The sequence below is a fragment of the Prinia subflava genome, chromosome 5 (genome assembly GCF_021018805.1).
Source record: "Prinia subflava isolate CZ2003 ecotype Zambia chromosome 5, Cam_Psub_1.2, whole genome shotgun sequence".
Lineage (NCBI taxonomy): Eukaryota > Metazoa > Chordata > Aves > Passeriformes > Cisticolidae > Prinia > Prinia subflava.
Genome location: NC_086251.1, coordinates 58192859 through 58218232, shown reverse-complemented (window position 1 = coordinate 58218232; position 25374 = coordinate 58192859). Strand labels below are relative to the sequence as shown.

The window sequence follows — 25374 nt, the reverse complement described above, 5'->3', positions numbered from 1 at the left end:
TTGCAACATTATTCCACTTAAGATATTAAGAAATACCTACAAAACTTTACATAAAATGAACAAAAATGTTTATTTCAAATATTTTATAAATCAGCCGTTATACATAGAATACCCAAGAACATTGTCTTTAATTCAAATTCAGCTTTAACTGCTACAAGTCATTCTTACTAACACAAATAATTTAGTTTCAAGTTCTCATCTATGTTTAAATGCTCCCACAGACATTAACACCCTACCCCTAAAATGATATTTCTGTTTGTGAGTGCCAATTTAGCAAGAGCATATAATAATATTTTATGAACAAATACATTTCAAAGATAAATAAAATTCAAAACGTGGTTGATGAACACACATTGCAGCAATTGCAATAATGTATCCTTACAAGAAATGGAAGGAGACAAAATGCTTTGTACTTTAACTCAAGAAACTGGAAACGTTTTTCAAGGCTAAGTAGGAAAACAATTTAAAAGGAAGTCAAAGGCATTCAAAAGAGTGTAAATGGCTTTGTATTTTGTATGGAAGACTGAAAACCTTCCATAGAAGGAGATTGTGGTGATCTCTGATCCTGTCCAAATGCAAATGAAAAACTAACGTCATCTTTTCCATCTCCAAATGCATGAGAAACTGATTCTGACTGGAAGGGAAAGGCAAATGCATCTTCATTTTCTGGTTTCCCAAAGAAGCTTCCTATATGGAATACATATAATACTTTTATTAGATTAAATCTGAGAGAATACTGCATTCAGCATATGCTTCTTTATTAATATATTGTGCCAAATATCCCACTGAACATCACCCTCCAGTTGTGTGTTTGTTGCTGCATCAGAGATGGTATTTCCAAGGGGTTGTTACTAGAATTGACATCAAATGAAGTGTGGAGCACTTGAATGGTTTAGAACAACAAAACACTTCTGCATGACACATTTTGCACCAGAGGTATCTGTAAACAGAATCTGCAGAAGGGTTTATTTAGAGAAAAATGTGATCAGTCATTGAAATACTTGGACTTTTTCTTCTCCTTTGCAAGTCCTCTCATTTGCTTCAAACACACTATCCCTATTTCTTTCTTTCTCATACCTCTTCTTTTCCCTGATACATCAGGCCTTTGGAGCCCAACATGCAAGGGAAGATTTAAATTAATGATTTAGTTAAACACAAATGAGCACAATAAACCACTGAGCTACATTATCACAACTGACCAGCCTTTCAGACAGCCAAAGGAGCTCTGTGAAGCTGCTTGGTGAGCCTGTCAGTCACAGGAACACAAGCAGAGGAGAGCTGATAGACACAAGCACATCTGAGTTTCACACTTACCAAGATCTTTGTGTAAGGACAGAGAGCTCAGGTTTCCCACAGAATAATTTTCTTCTGTCTGAAGTGTAAACAAAATTTTGATTTAACAAATGAGAAAGGCAAAAAGTAAACCTTATTGCTGATATGTAATATGTTATTTTGCTTTTAGTGAGAAAAACGCTGTCTCAGTGGATGTTAGCAGCCTTTACAAAATCTGGATTTAAAGGTATTTATCAGTCCTTCAGGTTGCAATGTAAGTTCTTTGATCAGATGGGTTTTATGATATTTGCACACAGCTGCAAACATCCTTCCTCCAGTCTTCTAGAAAAAATCAGCTTGATAACAGTCCAAAAGCTGACCTGACTTACTGCTGGTTTTTTAAACCAAAAAAAATTTCAAAATTGTTCAAATCTGTGACATTTTATAAAATCTCCAAGCAACAACACAAATACATCCTACTGAGTAGGGCCTCATATTGCCAGAAAGAGTAGCAGGATGACCACTTGTTGCTCTTAAAACACGTTCTTAAGAACAACACTTGTTGTTCTTAAAACACGCTAGATTTAAAATAGATACTGAAGTCCTTCAAAACTCCCATCTAACTTTAAAGAATCCCAGATCTGCTACAGCCTCATAAATTCTTGTTTTCTGTTGCTGAGCAGGCACAAAATAATGTGGGTTCTGACAGCACTGGGTGACTTAAACCCCACCTAACTCCTAAACAATTCACAAACCACACACCAGTGTGTTCTCTCCTACACACAGTTCACGCTGTGGGATACCAAAATCAGAATAAAATGGTGCTTTCCCTCATCCCTGCTTCAGCCCCCAGCCCCCTGCAACCGCAGCTACCTGGGCTCAAGTCCCTTATTTGCACTGCCAAGTGATACCTAAGCCCTGTCTGCTGCACCCGTCTATCCTGGATCCCCAATTACCAACCCAACAGCCCAGGAGAGGAAAAATCACTCTAGAGCACTGGAGTTAGGGAACCTCCAAAGAAAATGGAAGACCTGGATTCCATTCTCTGTTCTACTTCGTTGCCTACCTAGCTCCTCCATTTGAGTATAGCTAATCCATATTTGCTGTTCAGTAACCCTAACAGACTGTTCCTTCTTCCTTTCTCACTGTTCTTCACTTCGTAAGGACAAAACCACACTGGAGAAGCACATGAGTTTTGAAGTCTGCTAGAGAACTTGAATTTTGCACTGTAACACTGAACCAGAAGCCTTTTGGTGAATTGAGTCACTTTATATTTGCACATGATCCATATGAGAGAGATTCATACTTCGTTAGAAGTCATCACAGGGGGATTGCCAGGAAAGGAATTACACATTTTCAAAGAACATCAAACTTAAAAGTAACCAAGATATTAAAAAAAAAAAGTTTGCTACAAAGATAACCAGTCTGAAAAATCTCATTCAGTGTCAATGTTGTTTTGTTCACATATTTTGCTTTGTGGAAATTTAATGTTTGCAATTAATCATTTTTACCTCATCAGATGAATTTTGTGCTCCAAACAGAGAAGACTCAAATAAATTAAAGGCAGGTGACTTCTGGGAGAAGTTCATGAGAGAAAAGAAAGCAGGAGATTTTGATGTTCCCTCTTCACAACCTAAATTTTGAATGCTGCAAATACAGAAAGGTAGAAACTATATTAGTAGTTTTTAAGTGATGTAGATGGCTTGTTTCCTCCTATTTTTTCATTTTCTTATTTTTTCACTTTTTTACATCCTCATAGCTTTCATCAATAATTGCTTTTTGCATTACAGAACACATAACGGTGTTTTACCAACTCCCTGCCCTCTTAAAAATAAAAAAACCAAAACCAAAAAAACTGTTTAAAGATAGAAATCAGAGTAACAAATATTACTGCAGGAAAAGACAATGTGTGTCATATATTTCTAAGCAAAGTACTGATCTTTCAAAACAGCTTCAACTGGAAATGATAATGTAAGAAGAAAACTTAATAAATATCAAGCATAACTCAGGAAAAAAAAATCTGAACCTTTTCAGAAGAGTTTTCTAGAAAAATCTTTCGCTAGTATCTTTCAAAAAGAGCAGAAATGCTTATACAAGAAATGTGAGTACAACTTTTTGCTCAGAATCAAATAAAAGTTGAAATCATACGAGTCAAATGGAGGTGTTTTTGAGAAGAGTGGAAATTTCCCCTTGAAGTCAGGTGTTTTAGGTGCTCTTAAGAAAGGTTCTGCACTTTCTTCTGGTATGTCAGGATTATTTTCAGTTGGCTTAAAACCTGTGTGCACATCCTATTGAAAAGAAATAAACAATGATGTTTAGAACATATAAAATTTCTCAAAATATCCTTAGTCCTTTTAACAGTAAATATGTTCTCAGTGGAGCCAGCACTGACCCTGTTTATTTATAGTTCTGTGCAAGAAATGAGTTTTAAATGCAGGCTTTTTTCAAAATGTTTTATCACCTCACATTACTGGTTATGCACCAATTGATACTTTATCAATTTCTGAGACTTGCCTCTTGCTAACTGAATCAGGTATGCCAAAATACTTTGACTATTCTAAATAAACTTCTTACTTATGACATAAGAAATGTTTTTCTTACTTGAGGTACATACAAACAGTCCATGTGCTCATCTGCTTCTTCACCAACATGTTTGGCCTCTTGGCTTGCTGCACAAAAAAGACAGCACTGCCTGTATTATAACAGCATTTTAACATAAAAATTACATTGTGGGAAAGAAGCCGTGAGAGAAGTGCACTAGCTTGGCATTGCTATTGGTGAGGAAGTGTTCTGACTGTGGTTTTCTCAACAACCCACTTTGTGGCTCTGTCCATAACAATTGCCTCTTGTTCTGCCACTTGCTGTTGTCAAAGCTGCTGCTTGTGGTTTGGTGTGTTCTTCAAACCTGCCCATTGTTCCCTGAGAGTGCTGTGTTTGTCTTCTCCAGCTATTGCCCCCTGAGAGTGCTGATAGTCAAGAGAAACCAGGTGGGAGCAATATAAAAAGCACATCCATGTAACAGTGATGAAGTGTAGTTTAAAGAACTGGGCAAGAGTCAGGATGAGAAATGAGAAGAAACATTATCAGACTTTCTGCTGTCAGTGTTTCTGCTTTAAGCTTCAGACTGTGCTACGTGTCAGGCACTGTGGGTTAAGGTCCTTTGCTTCAGTATTCTCTTTGTAAAAAAATCTAGGCTATAATCTTTTACATGCATCTAAATTAGCAGTACAATTAGAAAAAGAAATATTTAAACTGAAGCTCAGATCCTTGTGATTTCAAAAACTATAGGTGTATTTGTAACTACCCTGTTTTTTTCTGTAAGAAAATCTGCATGTTTTTCTCTAATTAATTTTCATCTTTAATAATGTTGATCTGATTCTTCAAGATACCTAAATTACTGGGTTTATAATTTTTTTTGCATTTTCTCATGCCTTCTGGCTAGATGTTAAGACTGGATTTCATTTTGCCCAAGTAATTTGCGACTCAAGTGTGAATTTACAAGAGTTGTTGGACAGATCCTTTTATTCACAATGGCCAGTGCAGAATAAATCCCACATTAGTGAGCAGTTAAGTCTCTATTCACATTAGGACTCTGCCTGTCTGCTATACTCAAATTTTGAAGTAAACAATCAAGGTAGAAAAGAAATGCAAATGGTGGCCCTGTTAATGCCAGAATGAAAATCTGGTCCCTAGAATTTTCTGGTGTATAATTATATAATCCAACCTTATAAAAAAAAAATGGTAATACTTTACCCATTACTGCTTTTTCACTCTCAATTTGTTGATTGGAAGTCAACTGCTTTGGAAGATCTGACAGTCTAAAAGACGAAGTTTAATGTTTGATTAAATGTGAATTTTTTCCATAAACCCCAGCCTCAAGAATGAAAGCTAGTTTATTAAAGAAAAGTTACCTGAATTTCATTTGGTTTTGTATGCTTACTATTGATGGAACTTGGCCTATTTGTGGGTTATTAGTCCCTGCAGTGTCAATAACCATCTAAAAGACAGAAAAAATTCAAATGAGGCAGCAAGTGAAATTGTCCCTTCAACAATATCACTCTGGTTTCTCCTTAGACTGTAGAAATCCCTTCTTTTAATCGGAACTTAAGGATCAGACAATGTAAAAACCTTTTCTTTGTTTTACCTACATTTTGACAGCATGATACCTAAAACCACTTGTGTAATTTTTTAATAAAGTCTTAGTCCCAGCACTGATAACTAGATGTGATTAATTCGCTTTTCTGTAACACAAATAATGCTGTCATTTGCAAACTTCATGCAGGTTTGCTGCTGCTGCAGCCTGGTTGCTCGTGCTTGGCAACACAAAAAGGGCTGGGGGCCAGGCCTGGCTCTGCCTCTGAAGGCCAAGGGAGCATCCACGTCAGTCTCAGTGTAGAAAACATGGAAATACTCCCACCTCACAGATTTTCATCAGAGCAGAAGCCACCACTCTTCTAAGTAGCATGTATTTGTGCCTTAAGGGCAGGGTAAGAAATCTATGCCTCAAAATCAAATACATTATTTTACAGGGAGTGTCTAGTTCTTGTTTATCTTTAATTAACAAAATGTATCAAACTGAATTCTATCCAGGGTAGGGGAAAACCAGCTGGTTCTGCAGAATCTGCCTGCCACTCAACTCCTGTAATGTACAGCAACCTTCTTTCTTCCAATCTTTTTGTTTTTCCTCTGACTCCATCTTCTTTTCTTTGTTGCCATCACCCTTTCTTAAAGTTCTCTTAACCTTGACTTACTGCTTCCTACAATTGTCTAAGTGTAATTCTAGGTCCCAGACTCCCAGCCTCATCTCTAGATTACCCTGGCAACAGCCCTTCCATCATCCTCATCATGTCCAACTCCTTAAGCCAGTCACAAATCAGAATTGCTTGAAATTTCTTCTGGTCTTGTTCACTCAGTCCTGTCACTGTCCTTCATCTTGTCTTGTTTTATGAAGGCTTTGTCTTCTCATACAGACTTCACTCTAAACCATTTAGTGATTCACTCACCTCATTCTTCAGTTTCCTTGAAATTCTTAAGAAAATCACAACTGGTTGTGCTAACTTTTTTTTACCTGATTTTTTGTTGCTCATTAAATTTTGATTTTAAATAGATCCAGTGAGATGTCCCTTAGAAAGACAGTGTAGAGACAGAAACTTCCCCAAGCTCCTGTACAGCAAACACAGTTACAGACTCCTCTCCCCCTTACAGCCTTACCTCCTCTGATGTCTCCTTTTAATATTTTAACAATGTCTTGCTCCTATGAATGGTCTTGCACTCCATGAGACTACTGGTGGTTTCCACAACTTTGCAAGCTGTACCTCCAGCTTTCTTCTGGATTAGTTTATTGTATTTGAATTAAAAACATTGTATCTGAATAAAGCTGCAATTTACACCACCATTTCAAAAATGTCATAGTAACTATATTCTTATGGGTGAGAGAGCAAATGGAGTTGTGGGCTCCTGCAGTGCACCTAGAAGTGTTGTTCATGGTTTTATTCCTCTCAGCCTGGATTTCTGTTTCTGGCTAAACCTCAGAATGGAGCTGTTAACTCTGGGCTGTCCTGTAGACACTCAGTCCTTTATGAAATCCTTCATTATGGAGTAGATGGCTCATGATTCATCAGTAACAGAAGATTCTGATCCTTCTTTAGAGTTCAAAGTATTTGCTACATACAGAATCTACAACAGTTATTTTCAATGCTAAAAATTGTTATAAAAAATGTGTTGGTAAGATGGTCCACCTCGATTTTAGCATTAGAATGCACTTTGTAAGAACATAGATATTTTCAGAATGAAAAGGCACTAAAGAAAGATTTTTGCTGTGATTACCAAGCAATTGCAGATTACCATGATTAGCAATTTACAGTGCTAACAGGTTTTATGTAAGACATAATACCATGAGGTATACTTGACGTATTTTAAATTTAAACAACCACATAAAACAGATCATATAACTTCATATTTTTGCCAGTGGGAGAGCAACACACCTGTGACAGATTTTCTGCAAGGCTGGAGGAACTGCTGGTGCTCTTGGCCACTGAAGGTTCCACTGGTTTCTCTTTTTCTTTCCTCCCTAAATTTACAAGTATTACATAATATTATCCATAAGATTAAGTATCCAAAGCATGGCATTGTTAAACAGAACTTCAGAACAAGCCTTATAAATTTTCCTTTTAATAGAGAGCAAAAAGAAACTTATCACAAAATATGGAAGTATCAAACAAATAACAGTTGTTTAACATTTACTGCACTAATGGGAACAGTGCTAAAGGTATTTTAGATTTGAAATTAAATTACTTTCAGATGTTTCTGGCACTATGCATCAGGTATTTGTCATGTTACTTTACTCATTGCACAGATAAGGGAGAAATCAGACACACAAGATTTCCAGAATATAAAAAAAGGTAAGCACCCAACTTCCATTGAAAGCCTGGCTTCAACTATAAACAGTGAACTAATTGAGCAGTTCACTAGATTTGTTATCATCACTTACCCATCCTTTTCAACAAAAATAACCCAAAATGCTCACTGAAGTCATTAAACACACTGCACCTGTTTCTGCTCGTTGCTTTGAGAATCTAAAACTCTGTACAGACTGGACAAATTTCTGAGGAACGCATGGGACATGCAATGTTTTATACAGCTGATGTTTCTTCTTTGGCAAAGATAGGTGTTCACGCTCTTCAAACACCCTAAACAAATTTAAATTAAAAAAAACCCTGATCATTGCAAAAGAAAAGAAACTATAAAATATAACTGCTTCAAATGAGTGGAATCTCAAGGACATTGGATGTTGTCAAGGAAGTTCTACCACTTTCAGCACCAGTAGTTGATAAAAATGAGGTTTTCTTTAAATAATATCAGAGAGAGAATATCTCTGAAAAAGAAGCCATAAAGGAGTAATAAGCCAATCATAAGAACATTAATGGCTTAAATTTTGTCAGAGTCCAAGAAAAGTATTAGTATTGTGGAGTTTTATACTTTGATTAAAGTGCCTCATTATGGTAGTTCTGAAATCACATTTTCACATTTAAAACCACTTTTTCTCTCCCTCTCTCTCTGAGATTGCCTGGAATATTCACACTACACATACACAAAAGAGAAAACTGCAGCAAGTGTTTTCACTTGTGGGGTAATTATCTGTGTAGGGTAAATAGCTCTCTATAGTGCAGAAAGACAAAGGTTAGCAGAACAATGAAGAGTAAAGTGGCTGTTTGGCACAGGAACATTTACTATTTTTGAGAATAATGAGTTCTATTTTATTTTGTCTCTAGCATTCCTGCTTAGTGCTTCTGTGCTTCTAGCTACAACATCTGGTTTGTTGCTGACTGAACAATGATGTTCAGAACAAATTAAGAACTGAGTCAGTCTTTTTGTTCTTCTTGAAATTCTCCATAAACAAAAATAAGACAAAACGTAGGATATACTTTATAAGATAGTGTGGAGTAAAATTAGCAACACTAATAAAAAATACCACTGAGAAGCACTGGGTAAATGCAAGGACCTAACATATTAATCTCATATACATACATGTCAACTGTGTGAACTGTGCTCACATAAAACCCTGAAAGCACCTCAGGCAAGTATCTCTGATGAAAAGGAATATTTTCTCTTGCAGTTACATTTATACCTGGTGCTGTGCTGGACTGAGACTGAACAAACTGTACAAAACATCTATCACCTAAAAAATGAAAACCAAAGCAAATCTTCCTGTTACATTAGTTCTAGATAAATCTGAGTCAAGAATGAATACAGAAAACAAGATGGCAAGTGTATCTTTAAATTCAGATGCAGGAAACTCAAAAGCAAGGAGAAATGAAAACAGAGCTAAGCACAGAACTCTGGCTAAAACTGTTTCACTTTGTTCCACATGGCTCATTTTACCACAATAATCATTCAAAGATCAGCTGAACAAGGCGACTGTGGCTGAGGTCATCAGTTATACTGCCATAAATACGGGAGGGTTTGTGGTTGATTGGTTGGTTGATAGGTCTGGGTTTTTTCCAGAATTTAGGATGTTAAACTCTGTTTTTAAAAGTTGCTGGAGTTGGTTTCCTTGTGCTTCTGTAAAACCTAGCAGACAACTCTATAATTCTAAAGATTTACTCTCCATTAAATAAAAAAATCATCTTATAATGCATCTATATAGAGGAATGTCTCAAAGGCAGAGTTACAAACCAAACTCACAGGTTCTTAAGATATTCATTCTTTAAGTAACAAAACCTTGCAAAAGAGCCTGCAGTTAAACTCTGTACGTATGCAGTACACCCTTCCCTCCACAAAAGCACTATTGAAATATAAACCATGCAGATCTTCTCTGACAAGAATTAATGCCACTGGAAGAAAAATAAAACTGCATCACAAAGCTCAAAACAATCCAAACTGCTGCAACAATAATAATAATTTGTATTCTTTTTCTACTTCATTGTTAGTAGACATCTGAGTAGATAAAAACTCTTTATCTTGATCCATGCTGCAGGGGTTTTTTAAAGTACAAAGAGAAAAACAGATATTCTTAAGTCAAAAATAAATTGTCATTTCCTTAGTAGTATTCTCTTCTTTGCATAAGAAACCCAAGGATTAATATTAATTTCCACTACAGGAATCAAGTGTATCTCATTATACATATTAATCACTCCTCCTTCTGTGGTATTTACAGCTACTGAAACCATGTTCATTATTCTCATCAGGAGCATTCTTTGGAGTTGGCTCTTCATATGTTTACATTAGAAATCCAGAAACAACTTCATAAGTACTTTTCTAAGATTTATATTATCAAGTTTTTCCTTTGATCAGTAAAGTCAATCACTTCTGATGCAAGGATGGTGAAAGAACTGCAATAATCCACCCTGGAATCTCCTTTATGTGAAGATGTATCTAAAAGCTCTCATATGGAAAGTAAGAGATGGAATTAAATACATGACCAAATTAGAAAGAAAAAGAAATAAAGAATGACAGAGTCATGGAATTAAATCTCTGCCAACCATTTTACAAAAGCAGAGAGAATGAGCACGATGTGTGCCACAGCACAGTTCAAGGTACCAGCCTTTCTGTGCAATAAATAGAATGTCTAACTGAGAAATCGAGAGCAGGGCTTCAGAAGAGTTGAGTCGTGTTCGGTGATTGATGAGAACTTGTGCTTTGGAAATTAAACAGTGATACTTATCAGTGTAACAGTTGAGCTGCAGATCAGAGACAGGAGCTGGTAAGAGCAGAGGAATCTGTTTTACACTCCTAACCAAAATCTGGCCAGACCTAAGTGATTCAAACAACAGCATTCCAGGTTTTTAAAGGAACATTTCCCAGTGCCATCCTGCTGTCCAGAGCAGAACATATACATCAGCACCTATTCATTGGCTTGCAAGCTTGCTTCGTGCCTTGAAGCCTTCTGAAGCTTTCCATGGGTATTAATCTGTACATTGTTCTGCCCAGTGCTTTCACTGCTCTCTTTAGTTCTTTCCCTTGATGCTGCTGGTTTCATGCTGGTCTGGACCAGTTCATGGAGATTCACAGTACAATTTCTTTTTATCACTTTGTCTTTTGTGGCAGAAGATGAAGATATCACCTTTTTTCACAAAGATCTTTTTGCTCAGTAGGAACATTGTAGTGTAGCTCAAAAGAAACTCTTGCCACTGATACCCACATTCTGCTGTTGCATTTTTGTACATTGCTTTGAGTCTGCAAAGGTTTCATTTCCTATGGTTCATTTTCTCAACATACAGTTTCTGCTTGGGTTTTTTTTTTTTTTCAGAGTCTTCTTTTGGGTTTTTTTTCACAGCTTCATAATACACTCATTTTTAACACCAATAGTTACTTAAGCAGTCACTTCCACACTTTCTAGTGAAGACTTTGCTTGAATACACTAATGTCAGATAAATGTATTAAGAAACCAATTTTATGCCATTTTCTACAAGCCTTTATGTTGTGGAACATACACAACTTCAGGTGAAGGTACAAGCAGACCCCATGACAGGAAAAGAAATGTACAAATGGCAGGTCTGGCAGTGCCTATGGATTCCTTACCACGAGGAGCCTCACTGAGGGATTCTTACACGTCCATACCCAGAGCATGGATCTCTGCCTCTTACAGCAGGTCTGTAAACTGGTATTTTGTGTTCTCCAGACTGAACACACATGGGTTTCTTTGAAAATTCAAAGACAGTGCTTCCCATCTTTTTTTTTTAATCTCGTCTTAAAACTGAGAGGATTTCTCGCTTCCCCGAGTTTCTGTTCTTGCCAATTACAAAAATCTTACATGAGAGTGTAAAATGGGTGCAAAGGCTACCACAAAGAAATGATCATCTGAATGATTCATAGGCTGTAAGAAGACATTAAGACTTAGAAGGTCCCTGGGAAAAGAATCTTAGGAATTACTAAAATTACATTTTTTTAAATATGTATGTTCCACCAAATGCCTATTTAAAGTCCTAAAAGGATTCTTTGCCAAGCACACCATAACATAAAATCATATTGTCTAATTCTTTCAGACATATTTTCATTTTAGAATGGATTTTGGTCCAAAGTTTCAACATTCACAAGGACTCCAGAGAAGTGTGAGATAGTCCTCATGGTGATTTTCAGTCATTGTAATTGAGCTCAAATTAAAGTGAGTCCCAGCTGTAAATGATTGCTGACTAATTTACTAAGCCATTAATCCTGTCTATGAAACTTTCACTCATGCTTGCTTTTAAGAACTAAATTAAGAGTTAAATTTCTTAAGTAGTTCAGAGGTGAAGACAACTGACATGCGGAACCCTGACTCCTTTTCCAAATATATATTTAGTGGAGTTAATGTTATTTTATCTCTGACTGCACGGTCACTGTAGTTGCACTAAAACTACTTACACAGATCTCTCAGCAGTAGTTGAGGAGAAAATGCTTCTACAAAATATTTTAATAGCATGTTTCCAGATACATTTGGCTTCTAAGAATCAAAAGTTGTCACTATCTTAAACCCTCAAAAATCTAAAACTTGTTAAATTACATAATTAAATCACATGACCAAGATTAGAGAAGCTTGCCAGTCCTTATTTAATAACAATCTATGTTTTGTAGCAGTATTTGTGTAATTCTGAGGTAGTACTTTGGATAAAAGCAAGGGGAAAAATAATTTTGAAGTGTACCTTTCTTTAAACTCTTCTGGCTTCTCAAGAATTTTCTGATTTTTTCCTTCAATATTTTTGGAACTATTTTGATCTTCTTTAGTCTCTTTGAAGGTCTTAAAAGATACAGAACAAATGACATAAAAATTGACAAAACTTGATCTATTTTAGCTACATGCTGCAGAAGTTTTCTAAACCTGATGGATCAGTGCTCAGTAGTAGTTTTTGTAGCCAAGGGGTTCTGAAGAAATAAGGAGAACAAGGTTAAAAAGAGACAGTATTTTTTGTTGGATCAACTCTAAGAACTGGAATAAGTCTGGAACTGGGAGTGTCAAACAGGATCATAGAACATAAACAGAAAAAAATACCTGTGCACATCATGCTGCTATCAGCACAAGGCAGTCAATGGAGTCCTTTTCCAGACAGGTAAAAACACCCAGATGCAACTCCATAAAAAGTTACTAAACCTTTACAAGATTGGGCTACTCAGGTTTAAAAGAGACCTTTTACAGAGGAGTAGGTTCAAATTCTTTACTGATAATATCCCATTGATTTTTTGGGGGTGTTTTTGAAGAGTCTCCCTTTGAATTCAGTGCTTCTCCTAGTTAATCAGCCAGTTTTACTGCTGGATATTATATACCCACACATGTACTTTGGGGAAAAAAAACAAGGAGAGAAGGAATTTCCATTATTCTTATTGTAAAGCATATTTAGTTAAATACAAACCCTTTAAAAACCCAGCAGGACCTGTGAAAGCTGCACACTCCAGCCCTGGGGCTCACTGAGGAGTGGCCCTGATCTATTTTCAAGTGTATTCTCCTGAGCTGACATCAAAGTCACAGGCACACGGTGCCTCAGCAGAAACTGTGACACAAACTGAGGTCAGTGGGAATCAAGCTTTAAGAACCTTTACATTCCTGGACCCCTCTTCTCTAAGAAAACACATGTGATGCTATAGAAACACAATGATAAAGCTGGAATCATCCTGTTGGTCTGTGAGCTTGAAAACACACTACTTTTTTGATGTTTCAGAAAATATAACAGTGCTATGCATGACCACATATATAACACATACTTATATAAAATAAAATTAAGATAAAGTTACCTTTTTTAAGTAGTCAATTTTCATTTGTAATTCTTCTGCTTCTTTTTCCAGTTTGATGGCTTCCTGAGCAGCAGCTTCAGCAAGCTGCAAGGTTTCCTGTGTTTTTTTCCTCATAGAGGCACTTCCATGTCATGGAATATATTTTACAATAATATATTTTTTCAAGCAAGGGATGCCAGCAGATCCCTGACCTCTTTATGCTATAACAAACGCTAGAGGTGCAGGGAGCTCTGATAAATCTGTGTTTCCTTGGCAAATCTTCAACTCTAACTTCAATTAAGCTTCTCCTAAATGAAGCATTTTGATCGATATGTTATAAAACTAAATTATATTTTTTCCCCAAAATGCTCCCATAAATTTAAACTGAATAGCTGAATTTGACCTTCAGTTTTCTCACAGAGAAATGCCAATGCTGCCACTCTAAACATAAATATGTGAATAATTATTTTCAAATTGAAAGTTGTGAAAGTTAAATATAAAACTGCTTTCCTGCCAACTGACCAAACACTAGAAATCAAGGATACATGTGTACAGCCCAAGCATTTACGGATGTAAAAGGAGAAGCCTCTGCAAAAATAAAATTTGCTTTCAGATCATTAACTAACAAATCCATTTTCTTAGCAAATACAAGATAAATTAATAGATCAGGAACATTTATCTTGGCTTAGTATAGATAAAAAAAATTGCATTATGACAGTAATGGAAGTAAAAAACAGCACTAAAAAGTGATGAAAATTAAATTTAAAATTTTGAGAGGCTTGATCTAAAGAAATCTTAGAACTTTTTTACCCCAAGAAGTTCAATGACAAATCTCTCCCCATTACATTTGTGGGTTGGAGGAAGGAATATTAGTATGTATAATCTAAATTCTTATTTGCTACAGATTTTTTTAATGGTGTAATAAAGAGATTATATTTTATTAGCTTAACTAACTTCGGAAAACTAGAGATTTTCTGTATGGCACCTTTAGTGTGCAGGGCACTGCCAAAAGGCTTTATTGTAAAAGCACTGACAATAGCAATACCCAGAATATCCAAGCAAGGATCTTCTTTCCATTTGTACTTTTCAAGGCGTTTCAAAACTCTCTTTTGGATTTCTTCAACTTCTTCCCTTTTTTTGTAATACTTCTGGGCAAGAGCAGTTTCTGTATATTTTTTGCGGTGTTCCTCCAAAGTCTTTCTACACTGGGCTATGGAATCCTCATACATTTTCCTATAAAATACATGTATATTTAATTTTTTTCACAGGAAACCATTGTTTATAAGGAAAAAAAAACCCTAAAAATTCATGTCATCAGTTCAAGTAATTTGCTGCTATCATAGGAAGAAGAGTCAGGTTATATTTAGCTTTATTTTTTTTTTGTTTCCAGCTATATTCAAGGAAGTCCATGCTGTATGTAACAAAGAATAGTCATGATACAAACCATACAAACCAGCCAAACCTCCCCGTTCTGAAGGGAATGTAGACCACACCATATTCAAAGGCAGCCTGGCAGATGACAAATGTGTTTTTCCCTGTGTAATTATCATGAAACTCACTGCAGGCCAAAGTCCCTGGTGGTGCATGTTGGCACAATTCCATCAGTTTTGGTGGAGCTGGATCAAAGTTACAGCAGAGGAGAATTTGGCCAAAGCTCCCATATTTAGAGCAGCCTGGTGCACCACTGGACTAAGAGCTGCCTCCAAGGAGATGCTAGGTAATCTCTGTGTGACTCAGGGAAGCCTTAAATACACACATCAGTCAGTGAAACAACAGGACTATTCATACTTAACGTTAAGCAAACACTTAAATGTTTTGAGTGGCAAAGAGCCAGAATGCTCAGCTTCTTGTGGGGCTGCCCTGTAAATGAATGTTACACTAAATGTAACTTCACTGACATCATGTAAGCACATAGCTATGCATTACTGAAGTAGGTAACAGCAATTAATGCATGAAAAGCTTATGTGAACAATGGAGAGGCAAAATTTAAAATATTAAGTTATTGGTACACCTAAAGATTAGCAAGAAATTCCTTTATGGGAAAAACTATGGTGTATAAAAGCAATTCAAAGCAGAATCCTACCTCTTAAGCTGCCCCTGCATTGACGAACAGCTCTCACTGCTTGCAAAGCACACGGGGCTTCTCTCTAAGGAACACATTTCATCTCAAACTGCTATTAATCATTTAACTGCAGCATGTCTGAGAGGCTGCATTTGACAGTCCCGGCTGCCCACTGGCTGTGCCAGGCAATGGGAGAGGGAAAAACTTATATCCAAATTCAATACTAGAATCTTCTGCTCTTACAAAAGGAAAACAAATTCACAAGGCAAAACACAATCAGATTCTATTTTTCAAATTAAACTACACTCCAGGCAGGAGTTCGTGTTAAACTGACAAACTTTAGAGGAGAGAACTTGCAGGTCAGCACTCTGAATCAAACCTAGGAATTGATATTTCCCAAACTTCACACAGAAAATAACACTATTTACTTTTCTGTACAGGTGGTCTCAAAAATCTAAGTTTTTTCATTTACTTAATATTTCTGGACACTGTACAAAATTTCCCAGGTATGAAAGGTGAAAAATATTCAGTTCTATTTAATTAAATAGATGTTACAACAATAACTGATCAAAAAATAAATTCGCTAATAAACTTAGAATGCATTACAAATAAATTTAAATAATATAAATAAGTAAAATAATTTGTTGTAACAGGTGCATTTCAAGCTTGTGAATATAATCCTCAAACTTTATATTCTTTTCCCAAAATCTATTTTTACAGATAATATTTATGGCCATGTATAGTATAGTAGTCTTGAGTAATCGTCACTATTTTTAATATTTTCTCCAAGTAATTCACATCCTCCAGTTCATGCAGATAACACAGACTATTTAGAATTCATCACTGTTCACATTAATTAAAACAAGTTTAAATCTAATTACAACAGGAAAAGGGCAGCACTCACAATCCCCTAAACATTATGTGGATAGCAATTGATTACTTTTTCCTTCTTCATATCACTTATTTTCAGGATTAACTTCCAGTTCATATATGCATTCTTATATGCTCTGGAAACCAATAACAACAAAAAATATGGAACATTTCATAAACCTCCATTGTAAGTGCCTAATTAAACATGAACTGTTCTGCCCATCCTTTAAAAGCATCTTTCCATCTAAAGCAGCATGTCCTCAGTGTCCCCAAATGCCAGGCTAAAAAGAACATTCAGCTCATAAAGTTGTAAAGATAGTTATTTTTCTTCCTAATTTAAACATTTAGAATTTGCTGACTTGAACATATCATCAAATGCTTTGGTGCAGAGAGACTCTACTTGGGGCACAGTTTTGAAAAATACATGAATAAAATTTATTTTGTGATTTGTACTCATGATGTCTTATAATTAAGCTCAGGAAAACAGATCAAACACTTTCAAGTTGGAATTGAAACTAGTTATCTAAAGAAGCAATTTAAAAGTAATGCTTCTTTGGCTTGTCAGCTCAAATTAGTGAAAGCCAAAATGGCTTAATCATATACTCATAGAAAGCCAATTTAGCCTTATTTTTCACCAAATTTAGAGCTCTGAACAGGAAGAAGAAAGATAAGCTACTAAGTGAGTTAATTAAAGTCTCTCAGGCATGCTGTTTCTGCTGTCCTGGACAACTGGCAAAAAGAATGATTACAAAAGACTCAAAGCCAATGTTTTAAATTACCTAAATTTCCAACTCTAAGCTGGTATTTAGGTATTTGGAGGGGTCTGCTGTGACTTTTGCACCAAGCAGCCTTCAGCCCCTGGCGGGCAGAGCAGGTGAGCAGCCTCTCTGAAATGGAGAAGTTTTACTTTGTTCAGTGGAATTTTAGAGGGTTACCTTGGCACAGAACATTTGGTACTTTTGTACAAGTGAGAGTCTTCAGGGTCTGTTCTTTATTTCACTGACTCTAGGCAGCTACATCACACAATTAACAATTTCTTTTAAATGCCGAGTCTAATTAATGAAGATGAAACCCTTGAGAAGCCATTCACTGAACAGAACTGAATTTGCAATTAATGCTGACTAGAAGCTTGCTCACAACTGGTCTTAAAATGGTTTTAAGCCAGGCTTTTCTGAGCCACATACTCATTCTTCAGGACCTGAGTGTGCATGCTTTGTGGTTATTCTGAAGAATATACAACAGCATTAAAAACTTGATTTGTATATTCTGACAATCCTATGCAATTTATATTCAAAAATAAGGAAAAACATAAAATTATCTGAATGCTTGTAACTGTTACTTGAAAACATTAATTGTTTTTATTTATTGGGCTTCTCTAGAAACAACAGGCGATCAAACAATGTTCTGAAAAATTGTAATTTGGGAAGCAACTTAATTTCAATAATTCATATTTTATCATATTTCTTTGGCAACTACAAAATAACATATGATCTCATAGTAATGTAAACAAAAAATTCTTTTGATTATTCAGTCACCTATAAATGACTACAAACTCCTGAAAAGCTTGCAACCATTTTTTCCTGCAGACAGCACCAGTTTTGCTGATCAATTTAGTCAGTTTAGTCAGCACTATTGCTGGAAACCTCATCACTATTAATTAACTATGTGATCATAGATACCTCTCATTTTCTGTAGCTTCCTCTAAAGCTTTAATTTCATTTTTCAAACATTGTCCATGCTTTTTGAGAATTGCATAGGTGGGCTTCCAGCTGTGGACAAAGTAAACAAAAAGCAAAAGGCTATTAGTGGTCTGTCATAGTAAAAAAATGTAGAAGACACCAAGTTACTTTAGCTAGCTTACAAATGATTTATAATTTTTTTAAGTTAAACATAAATAGGTTTAGTGCAGAAATCTCTTGCAGGCTGTCCTGGTTTGGGACAGCTTTGGGAGGAATACATTTATTTTGTTAATACTGTAAACCCTACAAATTCAAGAAAATATTTATATTTAGAATTAAGAAACATTAAAAAGTACTTTCTAAGGAATTAATGGAATAAACTTCACAAATTTTTGGACCTAATGCTAAGTAATGAGGTATCTAAATCCACATTTTAAGTCCTCAACATGTCACCATCAGTAAATCCTTTAGATATGTTGAATCTTATTGCTGGAGACACCCACAACTTCATTCTCCCCAGTATCACCAGCACCCATCTCACACCTAAACACCAGCAGCAGTTACAAACTCAGAATTTCCTCTGTTTGCTCAGCAGGTCCTGCTCAGAAGGCATCAAAGTGACTTTCCTACAGCAGGATGTTGTAGATGGAGCAGCTTCACAGAATACTTAGGACTATTGAAAGAGCACGACTTTATCAACATCCAGGCACTAGAGACACCTCTGCCCTGGATATGGGAATACTAGAAAAACAGACTTTCTGATTCAAGTGAAATTCAGATGTGATTTTTAGGAGAGGCATATTAAAAAGATTTTGAAAAGAAAGTATCCTGTCTGGAAGAAAAAAAATGGTCTAAGAAGCATGAACCATCCAGCACTCCTGGCACAAACTGCTGGACACCACTAGAGATTAGAAAAGGAAGTACAAAATGTTACTTCACTGCATCTACTGCAAATTCAGCAGAAAGCTGAATTTCAAAAGGGTCAGATTTTTTTAAAAGCAGAAACCAACATACTTATATAAAAATGTGCTTGCACATCAGACATTGTGATGTTCTTTTACTCAGAAAATTCCATTAATTTCTTTGGAGGAAAAAAACCCTGAGATGTAAAATTCATAGAGATTTTATTAATCAGAGTACAAGCCATGTTGTGAGTTACATTTTTTGTTCACATCTATTCTGTGGACATGGAAAAAAAATGTGGTACAAGAACAGTGGTTTGTGAAGACAACCAGGTATGCAGGATTCAAGCAGCTCATTTACTCGTTTGCTAAATCCATCACTGTCCCATGGATGTCCTTGGTAGCCACCACATTTATTTGTCCTTCATTTCATCAGCCAGGGTATAGCAAAGATCTCTATCCACACTACTCTAAAACCAATAAAATTATCCTGCTCTTTGGCTAGTGGGACATAACTTCTTTTCCTAACTAACAACATTCTGAGTTCATGTGGCTTTTTAAAAATTATCTTCTATTTCCATGAAATCCCACCATCCTTGCATCCAAAATTAAAAACTTTAAGAGAAACAATAAAATTGGAATAGGTTCCATCAGCAGCATTTCACTACTTTTTACTGCTCTGGGATCAACGTTTCTAGTTTGGATCCTTCAAGAAACTAAATACAAGCAAAATGCCATAACTTGTCTAAAAATAAGTTTCATTTAGGTCATTTTCTGTCTTCAGGTCTTTTTTACATGGACCAATACGGATTTCTTCAGAAAACACAGTATTATCCCAATACATCTATCCTAAATATCATATTTTCTCTAGACTTGTTGAATATAAGAACCTTGCATGTTGTTCAAAGTCTTCAAATCTGCTTCAATATACCCATAATGTCTCATAACCCAGACAAAACGTTGTTTCTCTGAGAGCTCTGTTGAGCTCTATCACTGGCAATTAGTCAGCTGTGGAGTGATTGTGACTCCAAAACAGGATCTGAATTTACAAAACCAACATTAGAATCATGTCCAGTAGAGATGGAGTGTCAGCTAGAATAAATTTTAGAAGTTTGGGGAGATTCTACTGTGTAAGTGCTCTAATTGTCTGATCTTATAGCCAGGGCTTGTTTATTGCAGTTTTCAGTCTGTCGTTAAATGACATTTCCAATAATTTAAGACACAAAGTCTCTACTCTTCTGCAAGCATTGTCCTTCTGTGAATACATGTATTCATTAATGAGTCACTTCTCATTTTCAGTCTCTTTACACTAATGCCATTAATTATTCTTTGTAGGACTTGAGCCAAACCCCATTGAATTCAATGATTAAAATTTAGATCAGATCGTTGGTTCTACCCTTAATTTTTTACTCCTTCATTTGCATCACTTAACAGTTCATCATCTGCAAACAGATTTGCAGCTTCACAAAGATATCAAAGGAAGCAGTGTAGATAGTTTCATAAACTTGTGTAAGTGTTCATTTTATCTTACATTGGAGGCAAGAACTAAATGTAATGGAAAAGTAGAATTTTTTTACCAAGGTCAGATCTTTTCCCAAGTCTTTTAATGGTAAAGCTACAAATCAGTATTGAATGGCAATCCATTCAAATAAACCAGCCACTATACCCACTTTATTCACTAATGATTCCATTCTTCTTTTTCTTTCTGAGAGTTCAAAATAAACCTAGAAAGAACCCCAATGCAATCTTTACTTCCCTCTTTATTCTCAGAAACACCTGCACTCTCCATTCACATTGTAAAAAAAAATATTCAAATGTATTTCATAGATATTTTTATTGAAGTACTTATCTTTAGATATAGAATTGTAAGAAAACAAAACAGAATTTGCAAACAGATCCTCACTCCAGTTGATGAGGAACTAGTCAGGTTGTGGAGAAATTGAACAATCTGATGGATTTTATTACCTGGGACAAACCCTCTGTATTGTCAAATACAGATTTGCCTTTTCAGCTACCCTTACAAATAACCGGAGGTTTTAATTTTTAAAAATTATATGTCAGGGAAATAAAACTCCTTGTAGCTAAATTGTGTCTTGAAAACTTCTAATTACCAAGATCCAAAAGCCATCAGCATTTAAAACTTGAACTAATTATCTGGTAAAAACATTTATGTATGGAAAACTGTGAATGGCAGCCCATTGCATTCATCAAAAGATTGTGCCCAGAAGACAAATTTTGCAGTCTGGAGCAAAACTGGTACTAGAATCTGCCAGCAGAAGCACACACGGGTGTAAGCAAAGGCAGCTAGGGCACATCTTGTGTGAAAATGTGTATAGAACAGAAAGTAACATGAAACATGTTGTGAACAAAGAAGTGTTCAATTTTAGGAAGTATTTTTTAATCAGTATTCTTAATATTGGTCAAATTTGACAAAATTCAGATGCATCCAAGTGTTGAAAAATTTTGCTTCTATTACCTTAATACATAAATACTTTAGCATGCTGCAAAGATTGTACCTGTGATCTTCTGAAAACTGGGCATTTTAATTAAAAAACAATCCAAAATTCAATGTAGCCTGCTTTTCTATAATTCTTCTTCAGTAAATGGGTAGTACTGTAACTTTTATACCTAAAGATTTGCAGTTTAAAAAACCCAGAAGAATAATAAATTTTTCTTTAACATCACTGCTGTCAGAACACACCCACACATATTTTTCCCTTCCTTCCTCACTGACTTCCCTAATTCCAGCCACAACTCAGAGTTCAGGTTCTTTTATACTCACACATCACAGCTCTTCTTGCTGCTCTCGTTCTGCTTTTGCAAATCAGCAAGTTCCCCATTAGCCTTTTTTATGTTTTCCTCCAACAAAGCAATTTGATTCTTATTTTCTGTGATTTTTGCAGTGTACACTGAAATTAAAAAACAAATTTAAAAGTATATTCAACTATTTTCAACAAATCTATGAAATCAAAAGTCTACATTCAGAATTATTAAAAATTCCTTCTGAAAAGCTTAATCTCCATAATGCTAGGTGAGTAGACAGCCTGCAATTAAGCAAAGTAACACCAAAGTGAGTCAAAACATGGGGATTTTCAGCTGTGGGGTGAGCACCTTAATTCTCATCTAATATTGTGAGACTGCCATGATTTGTGCTGTTTGTGACTCCCAGTCTGTACAGAACTGAAGTAAATATTAGTGGTATCCCCCAGTTTAGTGTTCCCACTGAAACACTCCAAACCATGCACTGCTCACTCTCTAGCCAGAACCAGGACCCTCTTTCAAACATTTGTATTCTTTTGTAGAAGTCCAGAAAGTCAAATGTTGGCTACAATAAAGGAAAAATAAAAACATCACAAAAGGTATATAAGCAATGAGTGGAAAACAGAAAGAGAAAAATTAAAATAAAAAGGAATTTTACTAAGTGTAAGGATGTGTAATGTATGATAATATAGGACACAGGCTAGTTAATTAAAAAGTGCCTTATAATGACAGGTTCTCAAAGACTATGATATTTGTGGAGATTCTTAAGGCAAACTCTTAATTCTGCCTCTGACAGCAGACAGCTGATAACACTTTCTGCATGAGTGCTTAGAGGAGAATCCTTGTTGTTGAACATGATCAGTGTTCTTTCCACCAGTAAAAGCTGTGAGAGCTATCATGCATGCTCACCTTGCAATGCAATAAGCACAACTTGGCAATTTTTTTTCTCTGCATCTTTTAATTCTTTTTTTCTATGCAAGATTTCAGCTTTATCAGTGCTAAATCATCCCTTGCTATCAGTGCTGCCCTGAAGCACTAAATCCCAGAGTAGGTGGCCCTACACAGCAGTCAATCACATCCTGCCACATCCTCATCTACTCGACTGGGAAGAGCATCTTAGTGATGCAAGATGGGTCTTGAGTTGTTGGAATTACTGCTCTGGAATTCAGTCCATCCTGAAGTTTGGCTCTGGTTTTGCACTACTTGCTATATATTAATTTTCAACAGCATCTGCATTTACAGCAGAAAAGAAACTGTTTCTCACAGAGAAATGTCGGTCAGTGAAAAGCAAAAATTTCTCAATGCAATTTAATGTCTTGGGTTATCCTTGGATTATCTTAAGTCACTGAATATTTTCAATATCTAAAGTCAGTAACTTGCCTTTACTTAGCATGAAGCATAAATATTGGACAACTTACTTCTGTAAATAAACAGCTGAATGTGGCAGAACCCTGTAGATGACTTTTTGAGATTTACCAAATTGTAACACAATGCTATTAACAAAACATACACTTCACATCTCATTTAGTATTTTTTACAGATAAGCACTTCTGTGAGCTGCTCAACTCACCCTGTGCTCTCACAAGGACCTGGTGGGTGAGATCCACCTCACCCAATGTTAGTGCAAGCACCTTCTTCAGAACAACACACCCATGGCTGCAGCTACAACCAGCTGAGACAAGCTGACACTTCCAAAGTTTATTTTATCTAACCCACTTTAAACTGTTCCTTCAGGATAAGGTAAATAACACTCTAAAAGTGCCTATTCCCCTCCATTGGTAAGAAAGGGACTGTAGCCAAATAGCCTGATGAATCTCACACCAGAAGTCCAAGCCTGAATGCTACAGCTGTTCATCTGCCAAGTAATACTCACACAGAGACAAAATTACATCAGTGTTACTATTTTTTGCTAAGTTTTTGAAAGACTTAACCCAAACTGCTAAAAGCCTGAGTGTTGGCTGTGTGTTTACACAGATTTAGGTATCTCTGAACTGAACACAAAAGCAGCTATGCCATGTTACTACACAGCCTTTGGATTTTCCCCAAGAACATTTACCCTAAGCCTGCATAAATGTTAAGAAAAACCTCATCTCTAAGGCTCAATTGTGTGACTGGAGAGTTAAACCAGAATCCAAGGTGTGCCAGATTTAGTGTTACAGATGTTTTCATGTTTAAGATGCTTCAATTCTATTGTGATAATCTTCTTAATGAATAAGTACTCGCTTGGATATATCAGTGAAGATTATTTGAAATGTTATAATCAGAAAGAACACCAATTAGACCAGATTTTTCTCTAGTTCCTTTTTTCTTTAATGGATGTTATGTGTTTGAATATCTATCTATGAAGTACCAGAGGTGAGCACAGATGTTCTCAGATTGTTTGTGGTACAGAAACTATTCTCCAGACATCCTAATGAGGGATTCCACATAGTAGCATGGTTTAAAAATCAGTCCAGATATAAGTCCATAGTATTTGTTATCTGTAAACCCTGGGGGAGAACAAATTTGATACAGAGCAAGACTTTCTCTTTGGGTTTAATGTTTTGAATTTCAAATAAAGTAACCAGCTGCTTGATTGGAAAAAAAGAAGAACCAGGCTTGAGTATGTAGCAGCAACTGAGAGAACTTTCATTATTTTAAGAAAACAGAAAGAGAGAAGATGCAGTGAGGCAGAGGTCCAAATCTGGAAAGAACAAAAAACATGAAGAAAGAAAGGGAGGCAAGTGGCAGATGTATTGAGCAAGAACAGCTGAATGAAAGGGCTGCCAGTGCCTGTGAGGAGCTGCAGAGTCAGAGCAGGAAATGGCGCAGCATGAAACTGGCTGTCCATGAGGCAGCTGAACAGCCTCGGCTAAAAGTCGCGAGCAAAGCAAAGTCTGCTGGGGAGAATGGGCAAGTATTGATGGCTAAAGACGAGGCAGGGTGAGAGCAGGACACGGGACAGCTTCCATTGTTCATCCTGCTTCCGCCCCCGAGCCACAGAACGTGTCCCAGGATTCATGAAACAAAATCAGTGTTCAGCATCCAATAAAACGATAATTTATCACTACTCACAATTTATCTGATGATCCACGTGTTCCTTAGCACTGCGAGTTTTTTCTATCTGGGAAGCTTAAAAAGAAAAGTGACCCTTTGTTATATACACATATGAGTGGAGCTGTGAAACAAACCTATGCTGTGCAGTATTAACTGCACAAACTCTGATTAACAATTATTTTAGCAAAATATCTAAATAGAAATTTTACCATTAAATAGCTGTCAGGACTCCTCTCCATAACCTCCCAGCTAACAAAACATTATGTAGGCAAAGAACAAAAGCTTAATATTATACATTTATTTGAAGTTCATATAACTGTTTAAAGCAGAAAATACCACTTTATGCAGTGCATAATTGTTAACAAAAAATGTGTAACAGAATGACCTACCAAGCTTGACCAGAATTTTGTCCAAGTTGATCGAAACCTCGTCACTCATTGTTTAAACTTCAAAAGAAAAATGCAATTCAAGGATTTACACAGTCAAAAGCCTTGTTGATACAATAAACAAGTCAAAATGGCAAGACAATAGTACACATTTTAACATAAAAGGGAGGAAAGTAGTTGTAACTGCATTTGAATTGCTGTCTAGTGGAGCCAAATTTCTCACT

At 36.0% G+C, this 25374-nt stretch overlaps 1 protein-coding gene across 1 annotated transcript; it reads right to left on the bottom strand.

Annotated features, from left to right (window-relative positions):
- Window positions 1–484: 484 nt before the first annotated feature.
- C5H14orf39 (chromosome 5 C14orf39 homolog) lies at window positions 485–25202 on the bottom strand. The gene is made up of 17 exons (XM_063399155.1): window positions 25154–25202; window positions 24783–24839; window positions 21751–21877; window positions 18067–18156; window positions 14501–14688; window positions 14001–14043; window positions 13477–13597; window positions 12393–12487; window positions 7822–7961; window positions 7257–7342; window positions 5184–5269; window positions 5026–5090; window positions 3874–3941; window positions 3421–3560; window positions 2784–2919; window positions 1315–1372; window positions 485–687 (listed from the first exon to the last, which is right to left on the bottom strand). Exons 1-17 carry the CDS (start codon window positions 25200–25202, stop codon window positions 485–487), a joined length of 1752 nt encoding a protein of 583 aa, XP_063255225.1.
- Between the last annotated feature and the right edge of the window lie 172 nt (window positions 25203–25374).